Below are 20,254 nucleotides of genomic sequence, written 5' to 3'. Positions count from 1 at the left end.
GACATGGCACTAACATCTAACTACTTAGCAAGCTCTCGAGCATACGCACACTGATCTTCTGTAAGTTCTCGCAGGCAGCCTCATCAACATCAGTACGTCAGCCAGAGGATTCTGCTTTAATGTCTTAGTCCTTGGTTTTGAACTTTCAGTACCAAACCTTCATAGTGTAATATAATACAGCATTACTACCTAAAGCTGTACACATGATTTAGTGACATTCTGTAGCTGATTTTTAGCAAAAGAACTCGAAGTAAATGTTGGTTCTAATCTGGTAGCATGATAGTTCCATTTCAGACACCTTGTACTTAATGATAACAATACTTTTTTACAAATTTCACAACACAGTGTTCTAAAGCAAATCTCTTTCTTTCAAATGCCAAAAACTATTTGAAAAATATGAATAAACTTGCCAACATTAATTGTTTGCACAGATGATATTTGCAGTGGCAGGAAACTTTCATTAAAACCTGATATTTCCACTATGTTACATTACAGTTACTTATATTTTCTATTACTTATTTGACAAAACAACTTTAAACCTTTTTAAAACTTTTATTAAAATTAAACATTGATAACATTTCATACTTCTTAATGAGTGCTCTATCATTAACTTTGCACTGACATTCTAAATTTATCAAAAATTAAAATCTTATTATCTTGAAAACTCTTTACTTTGATATTCCAACCCTCCCCTTCCAGACAAACTTTGAGATATCAAGATTTGGCAGTACATCTCACTGATATTTAATTTACAGAACTTTAAAATTTGATCTAAAAATCATTGCTTTTTAAGAATTAAAAAAATGTCTTTGACACCACAAATCCTTAGTAAATTTTTAATCTGCTAATCTAAGAGTTCAATCCTTTAGGATTATTATTTTGTACACAAGACCTTTTTCGACAGGACTGGAGTTTACTCATAATACTTTATGCACAACTACAAATACCAGTTGCATTCATCAGGTAACAGAGTTATGGAAGGGAGCAAACAATCATGAAATTTACTGAATAAAATAGCATCTATTTAAAAATACAGATTATGCAACATTGTGATTACATAAAAATCTTCAAAAAGAAAGGTGTGTATTATAAAAATTTTGGCACTTTTCCATTATGCACCTGCCACATATTTTGTAAACACACAATGAAAATTTTAAATAGATTTTATACAATATGCATGCAAAAATATTTTATTAACTAGTACAGAGCCTTCACATGAAATATGAACATGCCATTTTATTGTGATGTGATTATTTACAAATGAAAAACAAAAATAATACATTAACTTCCATTCTTCACAGCAGATTCTTCTGCGGGCCTTCGTTCCCAAATCTATAATAAATAAAATTTACATATATATATGAAATAAAGAAAACAATCTTTAATACCATACACAACTATTTGGTACTTTTCTGTGATCAGGACCGGATTCAGAAATGCATGATTATGCATGCATGCATAATCATGCATTTTAACTAAATTGCATAGCAAAATCCTGATTAATTATTTTAAATGAATTGGGGATGAATTATGAATTCTATTTAGAGTCAGAAACTTAAAAGAACTGTGCCCTATCATGTCTTTTTTCTTTCTGCCCTGAAACTGAGCATGCTTTCCAGTTATAGCATCAGTGGATGAAATACTTCATAAGAGCAAAAAAAATATCTCTCTTCCTTTCCTTTCTTTCCACAACATGCCAGAATGAGCAAACCTCGCATAGCTGCATGTAGTCTTTTTACCCCATGTAACTGGAAACCACAGTGCGACAACCATTTAATATCAATTGAATATTTAAATTTAAACCGTCAGCACACGTGCTGGGGTAAACCCCCCCCCCTTGTATTCTTTCTTTAGAAAATAAGGGAACGTTGTACGTGACCTTTTCTAGTACTTCCTGTACCTTTCAAGGTCAAGGTTAGGAAGGGGTCATCCAGAGGAATTTTTCCCACGTCCTTGGGATTTTGTGTTTTCGCGGAAGAAATGTGAAATGGGATTGTAGCTACCCCGCGCATGTGCTAAGGTTTCACTTCTAGAGAGATTTTCATTGAGTTGAGTGCGTACAAGCGAGAACAGCAACGACTGCGGGATCTTCTCGCAAGTGTTGAAACTGATAGTGAAATTGAAGATTCCGATTCTGACAGTGATAATATTTCTGAAAGTGCTCACGAAACCGATTCCGACCAGAAATGTGATAATTCACATGATATAAGGAGCATATCTTCTATGGTTTCAGATGATTTTTATATAGGAAAAGACGGAACAAAGTGGAGTAAAAAAGTACTTAGAAAAACATTCGGGCACGGCAGCACAATATAGTGACACATTTACCTGGTGTTAAGAACAGCTTCAGAAATTTGAAAACGCCGGCTGAGTGTTTATTGCAAATTTTTTATGATGAAATAATGGAAAATTTAGTGAAATCCACGAATATTTACATTTCATCAATAAAAAGCAAATTCTCTAGAAAACGTGATGCACAAGACACAAACGTAGCTGAACTGAAGGCATTGTTTGGACTATTATATTACACTGGAGTGCTGAGAGCAGCACATCTCAACGCAAAAGATTTGTGGTCAACTGACGGAAGTGGAATAACCATTTTTCAAACAACAATATCTATCAACCGATTCCACTTCCTGTTGAGGTGTATTAGATTTGATGACTTAAATTCAAAAGCACAGTGAAAAATGACGGATAGACTTGCACCCATTAGAAATGTTTTTGAAAAATTTATCAAAAACATACAAAACATATATTCTTTATCTGAATATTGTACTATAGATGAAAAATTACAGCTCTTTTGAGGAAGGTGTCAATTTAGACAATATATAAAAGGTAAGCCCGCAAAATATGGAATAAAAATTTTTGCTTTGTGCAATTCTCACACTTTCTACACATACAACCTAAAAATTTATGCAGGTCAGCAGCCTGTCGGTCCATATAGACAATCAAATGCGGCACTGGATATTGTACAAAGACTTATTGCACCCATAAGTGGCACAGGAAGAAACATAAATATGGACAATTGGTACATAAGCATTCCTTTGGCCAATGAATTAATGAATTATTGAAAAAACACAAATTGACATGCTTTGGAACTCTTCGAAAAGATAAGCGTGAAATTCCACAAGAATTTCTGCCAAATAAAAATAGGCCCCTGTACTCTTCACTTTTGGGGTTTAGAGCTAAAGAATTAACTCTTACATCATATGTTCCAAAAAAGAATAAATCAGTTCTTGTTCTATCATCCATGCATAAGGATAATCAAATTGATCTATTGTCAAAAGAGCAGCTCAAGCCCGAAATGATAACTTTTTACAACTCTATAAAAGGTGGTGTTGATACTGTAGATGAGTTATGTGGAAATTACTCAGTTTCAAGAAAATGTCGCCGTTGGCCTCTAACGGTATTTTTCGAACTAATGAACATTGCAGGTATAAATGCTTTTATTATTCATAAATCAAATATTGTTCAAGTGAATATGAACCGAAGAGCTTTTCTCAAAGATTTAGCATTAGAGCTTGTAAAAGAACATCTCCTAAAAAGGGCTGAAATTCCATCTCTTTCGAAGGAACTCAAAACTGGTGTAAAAAGGTTGGCAGGAATAGAAGATGCAGCAGATCTTCAACCTAAAAAATTCCAAAGAAGGACTTCAGGACGCTGTGATATATGCCCCAGAAGAGACGATCGCAAAACCTCTGTATCTTGTACAAATTGCAACAAATTGGTTTGTAAAATACATGTTGTAACACTATGTGAAGATTGTTCAAAACGAGATAGTTGGAATAATTAAAATCAGGTAAGAGAAAAAAACCTATGAGCTATTTATTTTTTTTTAATATTTGTATTTAGAATCTATTCTTTCATTTGTATAATTAATTGTATGAGATTATATTAGATTTTATTGCAAAAGCTAGTAAGAATGCGGGCTTTTAATATTCCTATAATGCTTTATCAAAACACACCCTTTAAAATAAACTCTTTAAAAGTTTAAAAGATAAGTACATATTAAAATTGATTTTCCTAATTTAAGAAATCATATTAATGCGTCTTAAATAAATTAGTAATTTTGTACAAATTTCGATTTTTATGGCTTACTTTAGGTAAGCAATATTGAAAATGCATTTACTTATGCGTTGGGGTAAAAATTCCGAGCAACAAACACTGGGGTAAAATTTGTCCCGCACGTGTACTAACGTAGCACACTGATGCGCGTGTGCTGAAGGGTTAATGTGGTTTATAATTATTTTTTAGATAAGAACAAAGGTGAGTTTTATGCTTCAAGGCTTACACAGTGCTGCACATTTAGTTACAACAGGCTTATTTATGGGTTTCATTCAAAGTTTCGTATGTATTAACTCTACCAAAGTTGATTTTTATTAGTTTGCCAAATCAGTGGTTGATTAATTGATTATACATAATGCTATAAGTACAAAACAAAACTGAATTCTGACTCTACAATAGAAAGTGTATCAAAAATCTTAGCTAGTGAATTTTAAATTTGTATTATGCATTTAATTATTTCATAGTATTAACAATATTTGTGTGCAAATATTGCAGCCAACTACCAAATTTCATTCATTAACATATTTTTTTTTTAATTATATAAAGCAGCATGCATTTGGATATTTTGGATAAGCCCCTGCCATAAAGACTCATAGCAACCCCCCCCCCCAATAAATAAAAAAAAAACTTTAAAATAATTTTTGTTTTATTTTATTAACGTAAATAAATATGGTGTCATATTTCTCATCACATTTAGTGGGAGATACTGAAATGGTGCCAGATTATAGATATTAGCCATTTGGGGAATGGCATATACTGCTTTATCAACAGAGCCGGCACTAGGCTTTTTACTCCCACAAGGCAGTTCAAGTTTCTTAAATCCTGCTGTCTAATGTGTTTTAAAATTCTAAAATCTTTGCCACTCCTGAATTCTGTCACCCAGTGTGACTGCATTGACCTTGTTCACCAATAGCCCTTTAAAATGGGCTTATATGGGTTATAATAAAACCCATTTAAAAGGGCTATTGGCTCTTTATTTAATATCCACAGCACATAAAACATATTAATCTCAAAATTAAAATATCAATCAAAATTAAAATAATGGGACTTCATAACATGATAAATAGGTTATTTACTATGAGAAATAGTTTAATTTCCTGTACAATGCATAAAACTCACAATACAAAATTAGACAATTACTGTAAAATGGAGGAGAGAGAGAAGATCTTAGCTTTACAGATACACAGTATTTCATGCCACTGGAATATAGCATCAAAGAACAATGGACTAGATGTGCCAGTCAAAAGTTTCATTAGTTTTTCAGTAATTACATAATGACGAATGAAAATTGTTTACAAAAATAATTAGCAAAATGCAGTTGCAGTAATTCCATTCCTGCTTCACTGAGAAAGCAGCAAAGGACTCATTTATTCACTGACAACAACATTATAATGCAATTATCACACCAGATTTGACCAATAAGAAATTCTCAAAGCCCTGAAGATGATAAGAAGTATTGCTTTACTTAATTTTCATTATAAGTATTTAGGTTTCATAAGGTTGGAAGTCACAATGAAGTTTTGATTACATTATCATTATGAATTTGTTTACCAAGATGCCAACCCATTATCCTGATAAATCTGACTATGAAGGTGAATCTACAATTCAAATGTTTCAAACTTTCCTGATGATGAAAATAATGGATAAACTGAAATATGATTTTTAAATCATTGGTAAAACAAAATAAAAAAAGAAAGCAACCAATTTTATCCCTAGATTTCTAACAACATTCCCCCCTTTTAATTATTGACTCTTCTGCCTATGCTTTTCACTGCAATCATGCTTAATTGACAAAGTATATAGTAATAATTAAACAAGTTTTTCACAGTACATTAAAATTAGATTCCTTAAAATGATATGCAAGTTCAAATGAATTTTCAAAATTATCCTACATTTCACTTATATTTCAATCTCATTTTTCTTGCTTCAATTTCTGATATTTAGCTTAACTAGACATAAATACTGATTAGAATCTAGATTAACATTAGAAATTTTACACAAGAAATTAAAATAATAAAATTCTAGGAATTTCCTATGCATTTATCTGCTAATCCATTCTGTTCTATTTTTAAATTATTAACAGTCATAGCACAAATTTATTATGACTATTAATTATTAAAGAAAGTGAGAAAGCAATATATTTTAAATTGTGATCTAATACATACTAACTGATAAAAATATCTCATGCCGGATAATGGTAACCATGCCACTTAGAAGATTAAATTAATAGACTATAGTTACAGAAAATGAGGAAGTGATGTCTAACTTTGACCATTTACATATTTCCTTGTGGCCTGTAAGCTGCAGTTTTAAGTTAACTAAGCACATTTTGTTTTGCTTATAAAATCTTAACTTTTGAAATATGAGTTGCCCCCCCCCTTGAAAAGGGAGTGAAAATAAAATGATAGTTGAAAAATAAGATAAATTTTTAAAAAGATTAGTGAGGAAGCAAATTTTCATACAAGTTATATCTAGCTACAGTTCAAAAGAATGCATAACACCCAGCAGGTTGTCCGTACCCTAAAACAGTGCAGAATAGTCCTTTTCAACCACTACTGCAGTTCATCTTCGAGAAGGCATAGGGCTTTCTTCCTAAGACTGAGTCCTTGGTACAGCTTAAGTCTGGTGATTCAGCTAGTCCTTTCAATGCCTTAAGTCCTTTCAATGCAAAACTTGGTTTTGAAATATTAGTTTACAGTAGCTGTTGTAGGAGGACAGGCATTATCATCCATTAACATAGAAGAGTCACATAGCAGCATAAAGTCTTACATGCTAATCACAGACTTTGTCCTATGCCAATACATTCAACAACTCATCAAAAAATACACAGAAATCATGTCACAACCTAAACATATTATCCAAATCATTGCATTATCATTTCTTTAAGCATCTGCTTCAAAGATGTTGAATTAGCTGCACTGTATTTCTCTTTATTTGAACAAAGCATTAAATTGATGAGTAACTCATCCATGCATAATGCTTATTGTTATTGCTGTCTGCTTCTTGTGACAAATTCTGTTGCTCACTTTACTTCAATCACTGGATTTAAACCATTAAGTATACCTTACAGCTAAAAAATGTTCAGCAAAAAGTTTAGGTATAGCTGCATTCCTTCTTAAGGATAAAAGGATCAGAAAAGATCTTTAAAGATTAACTAATAGAAAATCTGGAAGTGGTCTTACTGAATATTCATTAAGAAATTGATTCCACAGGCTATAGATTACATTATACATTAGCATTTAGTTTTCTTAACATTTTGTGAGAAGGCTTCATTTCCATGCAGCCAATGATTTACTATCTCAGAAAATGAGGTAAATGATTTATTTATCTGATATTAAAAGTGCCAAATAATAATTTTAAAAAAATAGAAATTAAGAAACCTAAATTCACAAATGAACTACAAAGCAGGCATAGATTAGTTGATATTATACTGTCAAATTTATAATATATTTTTGGAATTGACCATAAAAGGAAGAAAGGTGACTACAATAATGACTTACAAAGGCAATTTATATACTTTGAATCAAAACAGTGTATATAACTAAAAACAGTGAGACTTCATATGATTAATACATACTGGTGTTCAAAATTAAGAAAATTTGTTTATTTTGGTGATTTTCACAAGAGGTACCAAATGAAGAGCAAATTATGCTTTAAAAGAAAAAAATGCAAGCCTTTAGTATCAAAAATGCATGTGGGAAAAGCCTCCTTAAAAAAGGCATATGGAATTGTCTGTGCTTTGTTTGCTAACACTCCATGGCACATTCATGATCAGACACTTTGAGAAACCACCAATGTTTGGATGAAGGAATGAGGTGGGCAATCACTGGAAGATTGGAAGCAAGGCAGAGTCTGAAGATTGCTACAGAGTTGAAGGTAATACTCAGTGTAATGTGTACCTTATAAAAAGAATTTAAGACTACTGAATATATAAAGAGAAAGCCTGGATAAGATCATCCAAGAGCCATGACAGCCAGTGCATATCAATATTTCTCTATTTCAGTGAAGCATAAAAGAAGTTTCAAGAATTACTGTTATCAGTAGGGTTCAAAGGTTACTGTCTGAGAAGGCTCTTTGCCTCCCACTTACTTTTTCATACAAAATTTAACATTTAACATGGTGTGGAGAACATCGAATTATCGAGCCATATTAAATAGGCAGACTGTTCTTCTCACAGATAAGTCTCACTTCTATCTAACCACAGATTCGTAATGTACCTTCAACTAAAGAGAACTAGGAGCTGCTACCTATCATCCTATATCAGAAAGGGATAAGTATGGCAGTGGGCATTAGATGATGAGAGCAAGCATCATGTTGGGCAAGTGTACAGACCTTTGGGTCTTTGAGAGAGGCTCTGCAACTGCTGTGAAGTTTAAGAAAGAGATTTTATTAGCCCTATATTCACCTAGGCACACAATTGTCCTTCACTTTATTTTAATGGATGGCAATGTCCACATAGAGTAATCTTGCAGATGGTATTCTGGAAAGTTAGGATATCAATTGGATGGATTGGCCAGTCAGACCCTGTGGAAAATGACCAGGATGCTCTTGGGAGGCCAACTTCAATTTGCATTTCTACTCCCAAAATCTCTCCGCAAGACCTGAAAATGGCACTGCTGCAGGAGTGGGAATGACTATAACAAACACTCATAAATTGCCTTATTATTCAGTATGAAGTTAAGTTGTAAGAACCGCATGACTGTTACAAGGGACTAACCTCTTATTAGCCACCTTTTTTACTTTTAATAACCTCTGATAAAAATTTGCCTTATCATGATACACATTTAACTATTTTTTAAAGTTGTTATTGATTACAAACAGCAGCCCATAACAAGAGTGATATTTGAATCTTACATCCCTCTTTTACTAATAATCTCTTGAAAGAAATCTGATACTGATAGATTTTTACACACTTCTACTCTGCTCAGAACCACAATCACAAACATCTATATTATGAACATACTGACAATGATGTTGACTCCACTCCCCACCAGTGTTACCATATCGTGTGAAATTCCATAAACTTGCTACTTTTGACAAACCTGTGTGGCTAAAATTTATGTGTATGCGATTTTGCAAAATTGTTTCTACTCCATGATTTCCTTGCACTACTTTTTGCAAGTTTAAAATTTTCTAACATATTGTAAAACGCTTATATGTTAAAATAATTTATCATCTAAAACTAATTTTAATAAATAAATAAACAAATTTAGGCCTGAGGTAATTAGAATCTCATAAAGTTAAATCAGTCAATCAAGCAGAATGGAAAATTCTCCAAAAAGCATCAACAATTAGAATACAGCAAAAAATAATCAATTAGAAAAGTAACTGCCAACTCAAAAAAAAAAAAGGGGGGGTAGTAGAAAAATGTTAATAATCCAAACTTAAGGATGCATTTTAATAGATGGATATATATGAAATAATTTTTTTAATTTAAATTAAGTGAATTAATTAAAAGTAAAAATGAATGTTCAAACAAGGGATAATTAGCACTATAGTTTGAAAATTTTCATCAAAACTATAAGACACGTAATTAAAACATTTAAGTATCGAATTACAGTCCGTAATTTACGAAGCCAATGGTGACGCAAGAGGTGATATGAACATATGTAGCGATGACTTCACCCAAATTATGTAATAAATGACATCATATGCTACTTTTTGTGATTTTTCAAATCTTTTCCTGCTACTTTAGTTGAAAAATTTCTGGCAACACAGCTAACCAAAGTACCAAGAAGGTGGCAATTCTTTCAAAGAAGCACTTTAATTTTTCTGTCCTCAGAATTTTGACTAAATGACCAATATGTTTGACATCCTATTAATAGCTTAATTTTCAGAAAGCCAAGTCTGGTGTTGTTAATTGGTGTTACGCTGAAAAGCATGCAATGCATATCTGCCTCAGATGGGATGCCTATATAGAAGACTTCTAAAAGAAATAGATGATATTTATGCTATATATAATAAAAATTGGTACTTTCTGAGAATCCACACTTTCACAAAAAGCACCAATTTACTGGTGACTTTGTCAATTGATGAAAAACAATTATTTGGCTCAGGGCTGTCACACTGGGGGCCTGCAGGCCGCATACAGCCCACTAAATTATTTTTACGGCCCGCGAATACATTTTACTATGAATAAATTTATGTTACTAAATTATTATTATTAATATTAAAATTGTTTTACTATGTGAAAATTTAAATCTAATTTGAATTTAAAGTAGGTACTATTTAGTTTGCGTAACTTCACTTAACCTGGCTGAATACAACAGCAATCCATTTAACGTCTGATGATGGTTGGCTCAATGCTGGCGCCACATATTATATCTGTGGTTGGTTGTTGTTTATCTATGATTGGTGCATGTGATGCGCACACTAACCTGCGCTATTTGGTTGATTCATGCAATCGTGGAGTGCAGTCTTGTCTAGAATTTGTTGAGGGATGACTGTGTTATAATATTATTAACTTAATTTCATATTTATGTATTAATTAAAATAATTATTGAACATGCGTGCTACTAATAAAAGAAAAATAGACCTCAAAAATCGAGAATTTCAAGATCGCTGGGAGATAGATTATTTATTTATTCTGAACAAGAATGGTAAACCACAGTGTCTGGAATGTTTACAAATCATAGCTGTGTGTAAAGAATATCACTTGAAGCGCCATTATCTTTCTATGGATGAAAAAAAGTATCATTCGTACATGCGTGACATGAAAATACCACTAGTGAAAAAAAAATGAAAAAGCAGCTGGATCATCAAACGATTTATTTTAATCAAGAACCAAAATTTCAAGAAGCATCTGTAGCTGCATTGTTTGAAGTTTGTTTAGAAACAGTAAAGGCAAAGAAGTCATTTTGGGATGGAGAATTCATTAAAAAATGCGCCAAAAATGGCTCAAGCATTTAATGACAACGAAATGGTAAGAAAATTTCAAACAGTATCACTTTCTCACCAGACTGTAAGCCGACGTGTAAATGAGATTAGCATGCATGTCACTAATAAATTAGAAAACCTAATCAACAGTTGCTGTTTTTCAGTAGCACTGGATGAAAGCACAGACGTTTCCTATACAAGTCAAATGCTTATCTTTATAAGAACTATAAATGAAAACTATCATTATTCAGAAGAACTTTTAAAATTACAATCATTACATGGAACAACAAAAGGTGAAGATATTTACAAACAATTAAAATGTTCAGTAGACCAGTATGGCGGATTTGACAAGTGCAGTGCTATTGTAACCAACGCTGCTAGAGCTATGACGGGCAAAAATATTGAGCTCACGAGACTTTTTCAAAAAGAAGGAATAACATGTTGTATGTTACACTGTATTATCCGTCAGGAGGCATTATGTGGCTTATCCCTACAACTAAAAGATGTAATAGACAAGGTTTGCAAAATTAACTAATTTAATTCGTGGCGGAAATCGTTCTCTTACACACCGAAAATTTAAAACATTTTTGAATGAATTGGAAACTGAGTATGGAAATCTGGTTTTGCATAGTAATGTTCATTGGTTAAGTGCTGGAAAGTGCTTGAAGAGATTCTTTACACTTCGAAAAGAAGTTCATATTTTTTTCACCGAAATTGCCATCGATGAAAATTTGACAGCAAATTTAGTTGATAAAAATTTTATTTATTCACTTTCTTTCCTAACAGACATTACAATTATTTAAATATTTTGAATAAATCCTTGCAAGGACAAGATCAAAATGTGTGTTGCTTTTATAAATATGTTAATAGATTTAGAAACAAATTAAAATTGTTAAGGTTTAATTTGGAGCAAAATAATTTATTTTATTTTGAATCTTGCAAAGAGATCTATGAAGAAATGAAGCAATGTAATATAGAAGCGAATTTTAAAATATTTCTACCAAAATTGGATATGCTAATTACAGATTTCAATGAAAGATTTTCTCAATTTGATAATCTTAAACCGTCTATTGATTTATTTTGTGATCCAATTAATATTGATATCAACTCCGTTGATCTAAATATCAAATAGAATTATGCGACCTGCAGGCTGACCCATTTTTTACATCTCGTTGAATAACTGGAATAGAAATATTCAAATTTTTAGATGAAGAGAAATATCCAAAATTGAGAAATTTTGGACTTCCAATTGTATCAGTGTTCGGAAGTACATATATCTGCGAGCGAGCATGCTCCGATATGAAATATATAAAGTCAAAATATAGAAACAGTTTGAAAGATTCCACTCTTGATGATATAATTAGACTTGCCACAACAAATATTGATGTGGACATAAAAGATATTGTTGCTAAACAATTACAGCCACAATATTACGAATATTTTAAAGTTTTCTTTTTAGCATAAATAAAATATTTTTTTATTAACATAAACTGACTTTTCATTTATCAACCTTCTTGTGCCCTGAAATGTTTGGTGAAGAAAATATGGCCCACGGGCTATGATAAGTTGGACAGCGCTGATTTGGCTACTTGATAGCTCAGAAGTATTCATAAATAATAACAAGGATTTTTTTATAAAAAAACAAGAAATTTTAGGAGGAAAAAAAATTGGTATGGCTGATATTTGTATTTTTTCAGCTAGTGGATTATTATACAGTTAAATACAAAATATGTACATCCATATAAACTCAAACACATTCATGATACACACATGCGTAGCTTGACTATTGTCATGTGAATATTCAAAAATAGACCAAAATCAGGGTAAATCAGTCAAGTGTTGAAATTGGGAGTTCAGATAATCAGAAAATACAATATATTTATATATATATATATACAATATATATATATAAAATTCAAGGAGCTAACTCATTCAATAGCTGGAACATTATGAACTGTGAAACATCTACATAAAGATCTTACACTACCTGAATATATGCCTCAGACAATGTGATCATAGGAGGAAGGATTTCTGTCACATGGAGATCTTGCATTTCATACCATTTTCCAGATCCCTAAATCAATAGGAAAATATACAAAAATCATTTTTTTCAAATAAAAATTATATATATATATTATATACACAAAAATTGCACTTGAAAATAAGCTTATTTTCACATATAAATGAATGTATTATGATGCCAAAAAAAAATTACAAATGAAATAGGAAAAAATAAATGAATAAAAATAAACTACAACTTAATATCAAAGTCAATAGTTTACACATAATTGAAGAACAAAACCATTATTTCATAACATTTGAACCACACTAACAACACTACTTTTATTTTGTAGAACTGAGAATGAAAATACACAGCTTAACTGAACTTCTACATAAAGGCAAAATTATTCCTTTTAAAAACTTTGCAGGGTTTAACAATTTGTTGTTAAAACAAAAAGCTACCGCAGACTGGCCATTATATTTAACAAGCATATTTGTTTTTGTCTTGCTAGCACATGACACATGATAACATTTTGCATAGTTAAGCTTCTTTGCAACATTTTTATAAAATGTTCCCTAGAAGGCTAACTATGCAGAAATTACTATATATAGTCAGTTTTTTTAAATATGATACTTTGAAATATCAGAATGCATTTAATGAAAATGTCATTTTGAAATATGACAAACTGTGGTAATTTTTTATGTAAAGCTTCCTTTGCAATCACTTTCAATATTAATATTCTAGGGGATTTACTTTTAAGAATGTAGCCAAAGAGAAAGAAAGAAAAATAAAAACATGACAATAGTTTATTTTTCAAACCCAATTAATCTGAAGTAAGTATGGCTAATTTCAAAACTCATTTTTATATGCATTTTAAAAAAATCAGCTCTCTTTTGTACACAGTATTTCTAACAACAATGTCATTTTTTTTATGTATTTTGCATTTAAAAGTTCAAAATTTCACTTTTAAACTTTTTATTTTTGTTTAAACTATATTAAAAAATAATATGCATTTTTTAAACCAGAAATATTCATTTTATTTTTAATGAAACATTAAAAAAGGAAACATTAAAGCATAATTTTAAAAAGTCCCCCCCCCTCCTTTTTTTTTTGAAAATTTTCACAGCAAGGTTCAAAGATGTGACTAATGTTTAAAGGTCGAACTAATTTGGTTTTACTGCAGATGCTTGAAGATGACAGCATGGACCAATAAAGTTTCATGTTACTCAATCATTCCTGTTTAATAATATAAAATAACACACCTTCCCTTTTCAATTTTTCACATATTAAGAGTTGCTTAATAATCTGGCTATTGCATTTTTTAACTTTGATTATTTTAATTATATTAATATCACATTCATTCTGAGGTAAGGTGACCACTGAATTTCAAGTTACTGCTGTGAAGGGTGATAAGGCTGTGATTTTTATTATTATTGTTGTTTTTATTTATGTATCTATTTCTGCCTTGGGATTATCAACTGCAGCAGATTTAAATGCACTTTTAACCAAATTTTTAATATTTGATAAATTCAATTTCTGATTATTTTTTTTCATTACAGAAAAGTAATTAATAATCTTTCCATTGCTAATCACTACTGGTCTCTTAACTATTCATTTCTCATTAGTTCTGCTAAAACTATTCAAAAGAAACTTCTTCAAGGTGTTAATTTAACTTCCTTGAAACATTTAACATTCTTAAAATATTTTATATGCTTAGTTAGAGATTTCAGTCTCAGGTCAATTCCTATCAGTGTTTAAACACTATAATTTTAAATAATTTCAATTTCTCATTTTTTTATTTTGTTCAACAAACAGGCTACAAAGATAACTTTTCTCTTAATTTTTTTTATTTTTATAACCTATTTAAGTTATATAAGAGATATTTGTATTTGATTTCTTTATAAAATGCAAAGCTTTTCTAAAAATCCAACACAATAATCAACTGAATTTTGCTTAACTATAAACTACTTTAAAAGAAGAAAAGGAAAGGGGAAGAAAAACCAAGCTATCACTGCATTTTTTTTTTTTTTTTTTTTTTTAAGCTTTTTTTTTTTTTTTCATACCAATGCTTGTTTAATTTAAAAGCTCAAATTACCATGTTTTCTCTTACACGTAATATCTAAAATATACAAAAATACTGATATATTACTTATTTGACACTAAAATAAAATAGCATTGTTATGGAACTTTCTAATATAAGAAAAGACTCATTGCAAAAGTATTGATAAAACATACAATAGGAGTAAAGTGCAAAAACAGAAGCAATAAAGTAATTTACTCTGTGTAATATGTGCGTGCGGTATGTGCCTTTACCAGAACCTGGTTCACCGTCATGAACAATATTAGCAATTAAATCATAGATGGCCTTGGGTTGCTTTTCACGTTGCTCTGGTTGAAATATTTCAGAAAAGTCAACATTTCTATTAAAAAAAAAAAGCACAAATATAATCTTACATTTTTTCAAATAAATGAAAGCACAATAGATATAGATAAATATTTATTCCAAATTAACACAGCAGAAATTGGTTTCCTTACTTGATCGGGAAATTGACAATAGTATTGTTTTTCTCTACAAAAAATGTATTTTTTGTAAACCTCTGCAAGAAAAATTGGCAAATTTAATCAATACATTTTTTAGCTTTAAAACTTTTCAAACAACATTTAAAATGAATATATATATATATATATATATATATATATAACATATCCTAATTTAAATCTAAATATACAGGAAATCCTGTGTAATATGTAATCCTGTATGTTCATTTTTATAATGCTGTTTTCTCTAATAAAATTTGAAAATATAGCAGCCATACGAAAATTTTAATTTACAATCAAACTATACTAATAAATAAATAAAAGCCAAACAATTTTACTAAATGATAAATAAATACATAATAATAAATATAATGCCGTTACAATACTTTATGTGTAACAGACACAAATAAAAATAATTTATTTTGGAAGGATAAATAATTGCTAAAAATTGCCATGTAAACAATTTCATTATGCAAAAAAGCCAAGAAAGGTCAAAAAGCAAAAAAAATTCAGTGATGTTAATCACATTCCAAATTTTCTGCAAAAGGTATAAAATTTGGCAAGATAAATTAATTTCTATTTTCCATATCATATACTTATAGAAATACAAAATTCAAAAAATATCTTGATAAATGCATAATTCCATGCTACAAAATCTGATAAGATATCAGCAAAAAAATACAAACATATAAAAACAGCAGATTATTTAGGGAAAAAAAGCAAAGCATAGAATTCAAGATGCTACTGAAGAAAGCTGATAAAGTGAGAATATTCTGCCAGAAAGAAAATACTATCATTTAATTATGTTTGGTGATGACAAAGAAAAAGAATTAGCATTCTGCATTTACATTAATATATTTTTGATGACCCATTCATATTTTTATAAACATATATTTACCATTTGTAAAAAGAAGTTAGCATAATTTTGGGAATTTTTGAAAATTAACTCTGTTTCGTAAAAGAACACAAATTTGCATAGTAATTTTATGAACCTAATAATGTTACTAAATGAAGGTTATCCACTTACATTTTCTACCATTTAAATCTTAATATAAAACTTATTTAATAATGAGATTTAAACACATCATAAAATATTACTTACCTTAATAAATAAAATCAGATATGGAGGTAATCTTGTAACTTCAAATCTTTTCATTTTAGAATCTTTGTAAGTTTTGTACTCCTTTTCATTAGTTCCATTAAATTTAGCTAATATATTAAATAAAGGTACTTGTGGAATAATATTTTCAGTCAGCTCATCTTTAAACAAAGGCGGAGGTGGCAAATCAAGTGTCAAGTACAGAAAAGTTGTATTCTCCACTTTTTCTGCAGAAAATGAAAAATAATTATTATTATAAAAATAAGAATTATTATTAATCATAACTGTTAGTTTCATTATAAATGAGTAAATTTTATTGGAAAAAAAGTACATAATTTCATTAAAACTGAAACATTTTCTAAATTTATATCAATTAAACTGAAGATTTTCTTATTAATATGAAAGGCAAATCAATATTAAGCAAAAATTAGGCTGTTAACTAATAGTAAATAAATTTACCTTTTTCAGTGGAAATATAATACTTATAGATGAAATAAATATGGCAGTAATAAAAATTTCTACGGATATTGACATATTTTTTACAGAAAACATTTTCCATTTTACACATATGTATGCAAGAGGGAAAAAAAATATGTAAAATAAAATTCAGACTTTAATTTTAATAACCACTTGTCTTATTTACGCTTTCTATCCTAAAAACAGTAACATGCTTCTAATAAATCTATTTGAAATGAAACATTTCAAAATTAATCCCCATCCTGATTTTAATAGAATGCTAATGACACATGTACTTACACTGATGTCCAAAATTATAAAAATTTGCGAATTATGTTCAATTTCTAAAAAACTAATGGACAGGTTTTAGTGAAAATTAGTAAAATTTGCAAATTATGTTAAATTTCTAAAAAACTAATGGTCAGATTTCAGTGAAAATTAGTATATCAGAGAAAACAGCACTTATTCATAGCATTCTGAGGATGATGTAACACATAGAGGATTAATTATTACTTGAAAATAATGCTAACAAAGAAACCTAATTTTGTTTACTAACCTGCATTACTACAGTTGAAAGTATATAGTTAACGGAAATTTAAACCTGAACTTTTCAGGTAACAAAGTAAAACTTCTTAGTAGAAATGGCTACTGCTGTTTTCTTCTTTAAGTTAACAATTACCATAACCATAACATGTGAATGGTTATTTAATGAAAGAATTATTTTAAAAGACAATATATTTATATTATTCATCTACATAATAGTTCACATTCTTCCAGTCTCATTTTACATCAAGCAACGTTGTTTTTCAGGATTAAACCTTTTCCTGACGGGCATCCCAAGCCCACATTCCTTATGAATGTCTCTCACAGCAGGGTATCTCACCCAAGCATTGCTGAAGAATGCACTTAGGAGATGAGTAACGCATAAGTGCATCTTAAGCTGAAATATTTTTTAAAGACCACTAGTCCATTACTTTTGAACTGAACATAGTTTTAAAATCTTGACCTTCAGTTTGAACACATTATGCCTGACTTTGGTATCAGCTGTTGCAGGGAAAGAGCAGAAGCATCATATAAACAAACAGATATCGGCTTTTTAACTTGACAAGTGATATAAACATTCACGTTTCTGGGTCTTTTAGGGTTACTACATGGGGGTTCTCTTATGCTTTGTACCACTAGCAGATATGTTTCACATAATTCCCTTTCCATTTCAGAAAGCCTTGACTGCAGTTTACAATGGCAAGAATGCGCTATTCATCAGAGGAAAGATATACCTGCATGATGAATGAACCAATTAGTTATATGGATGAGAGTGATAATTCATTTACCTTAGAGAGCGATATTTGCGAACAATACAGACATTTTGTCAGAGATGAGCTCACTAAGTGCCTGCCATCCACTTCTCACAAAAGATTTTGTTACTCTTTCTTATAAATTGTTTTTTTTTATATTTTTTTTAATTAATTTAAAGTTTATTAATGCATTTTACCAATTCAAACTTCAGAATAATTTGAATAATGCAATAGCACATCCAAGAATTATTTCTCAAAGTAAGCAAATTTTTTTGTATATTTTCATGTAAAGTAAAAATATTATTAAAAGTTGATGTTAATGTATATGATAGCTTAAGTAATTATCTAAAGTGGTACCAAAAATTATGATATTAAGACTTTTTTTTAGCCCAAAGTGAGAGCGCAGAAGGGTTATTAGTCTTGAAACGGCATTTTGCGTCGAATCACTATCAAACAGCTGTTTTACTTTTCAAATCACTACCACCAAATATTATCTATCGCCCTGTATTATTAATGGATGGAGCAAGAAATTGGCATATAACAAGCATTCTTTCTACACATTCTTGTGAAATCTCACTAAGTCACTTAAATGGCTGCTTAGGATGCAGATGTAAGTTCTTGGAATGATTGCTCACATATAATACAAAATCAATTGGAGTGTTATTGACATCTATCTCTGCTTCAATATACTTTCTTGCAGTGAAATAACAGGCACTAGAGACAAGGTTTTTCTTAAAATAATTTCCATGTATGCTATTTGTTACTACATGCACATAAATGTTTAATCTAAGGATGCAGCAGAAGAAAAAATAGGATCTTTTAAGTACCCTAAATGCAGCAATTTCTTCCCTTCAAAGATTGTTGCTTTCTACATCATCCAAATTTTGAAACAAGAAACAAGTCAGTACCTGGTTTAAAAGATGAGCTACAGATATTAACTAGAAAATTCAGAACAAAGTATAATTTACACTGGCATTTAAACTATTCTTCAAAACAATTTCTTTCTAATACTGCAATGGAAATACTTTGCTTCTAGCATACTTTTTTTTAAGGTAATTAAAGTCAGCCCTTTAAAGTTTTCTTCAAAAATAAAATATAAAAATTTACTCAATTTTCTAGTTTAGGATATTAAGAAGATATTCTCTTCATAATCTGCTGCTCAAGATCTCAGCTGTGTAAATAACTTCTTGTTTGAAACTTCACATAAACATGACAGAATATCATCATAATTGTGATTTCACATTTTTTATTCTTTGAGAAAGTAACAAAATATCACTTGTGTATGTGTATGTATGTGTATATATATATATATATATATATATATGAAATTTGTAATACAGACTCTTCAAAATAAAATATATTCCTTTGTTAATTTTTAGATAAGAGACAAGTAATACAATGGTAGACTAGAAGAGAAACAAACTAATGTGACAATCAAAATTGTAAAAACAACCTTGTGTTTAGCATAAGTATATTGAAACACTCAATCGATTTCGAGGGCAGCTAAAGGTCCCTTCTCATCAGGAGAAAGAAATACCTAGAAAGAAGAAAAATAAAGGGGAAGGAGTCTCAGAAACACGTGGTCCTTATCAGCACTGCACATGGTTATAACCGGATTTTTAATCAGAGTTACACTGCCCGCCTACTTTTACTGAGCCAGGCTATCTGATCAAACATGTAACACAAAGAACAAGAAAAATTAGCGAAGTTAAAAATAGGGAGCGAGAGGCAACTGCACCTTCACGCTCAAAATCTGAACTTCGAATAATGGAAAACAACCACTGAATGGATTTTTATACCCTCTGGTAGTACCAAAAGCGAGGAGGTAACACCATCTATCGGCAAATATAGTAACTTAATTAAGATAATAGAATTTTAAAGGCATTAGGAAGGACTGGATTGGACTTAAAATCATTAACTAAA

General features: G+C 30.2%; 1 protein-coding gene and 1 long non-coding RNA gene across 4 annotated transcripts in view; one reads left to right on the top strand and one right to left on the bottom strand.

Annotated features, from left to right (window-relative positions):
• LOC146995944 (uncharacterized) overlaps positions 1–20,254 on the top strand; it is a 34,509-nt gene that overhangs the window by 11,799 nt on the left and 2,456 nt on the right. Inside the window, exon 2 of the long non-coding RNA XR_015042715.1 lies at positions 18,254–18,589. This is a non-coding gene — a long non-coding RNA (uncharacterized LOC146995944). The remainder of the gene's footprint in view (positions 1–18,253; positions 18,590–20,254) is intronic.
• Usp39 (ubiquitin specific protease 39) overlaps positions 1,175–20,254 on the bottom strand; it is a 107,756-nt gene continuing 88,676 nt past the window's right edge. For all 3 annotated transcript variants that reach the window (XM_085822361.1, XM_085822363.1, XM_085822362.1), the window contains 5 exons: positions 16,584–16,807; positions 15,479–15,540; positions 15,222–15,363; positions 12,929–13,015; positions 1,175–1,332 (listed from right to left, as the gene is read on the bottom strand). In XM_085822361.1, the coding sequence (XP_085678487.1) occupies positions 1,282–1,332; positions 12,929–13,015; positions 15,222–15,363; positions 15,479–15,540; positions 16,584–16,807 (566 nt within the window). In that variant the 3' untranslated portion in view covers positions 1,175–1,281. The remainder of the gene's footprint in view (positions 1,333–12,928; positions 13,016–15,221; positions 15,364–15,478; positions 15,541–16,583; positions 16,808–20,254) is intronic.

Source organism: Stegodyphus dumicola, chromosome 8 (assembly GCF_044657685.1).
Source record: "Stegodyphus dumicola isolate Sdum_Otavi_A_Nest chromosome 8, ASM4465768v1".
Classification (NCBI taxonomy): Eukaryota; Metazoa; Arthropoda; class Arachnida; order Araneae; family Eresidae; genus Stegodyphus; species Stegodyphus dumicola.
Note: the sequence above shows the minus strand (reverse complement) of the source record. Positions and strands in the feature narration are given on the sequence as shown.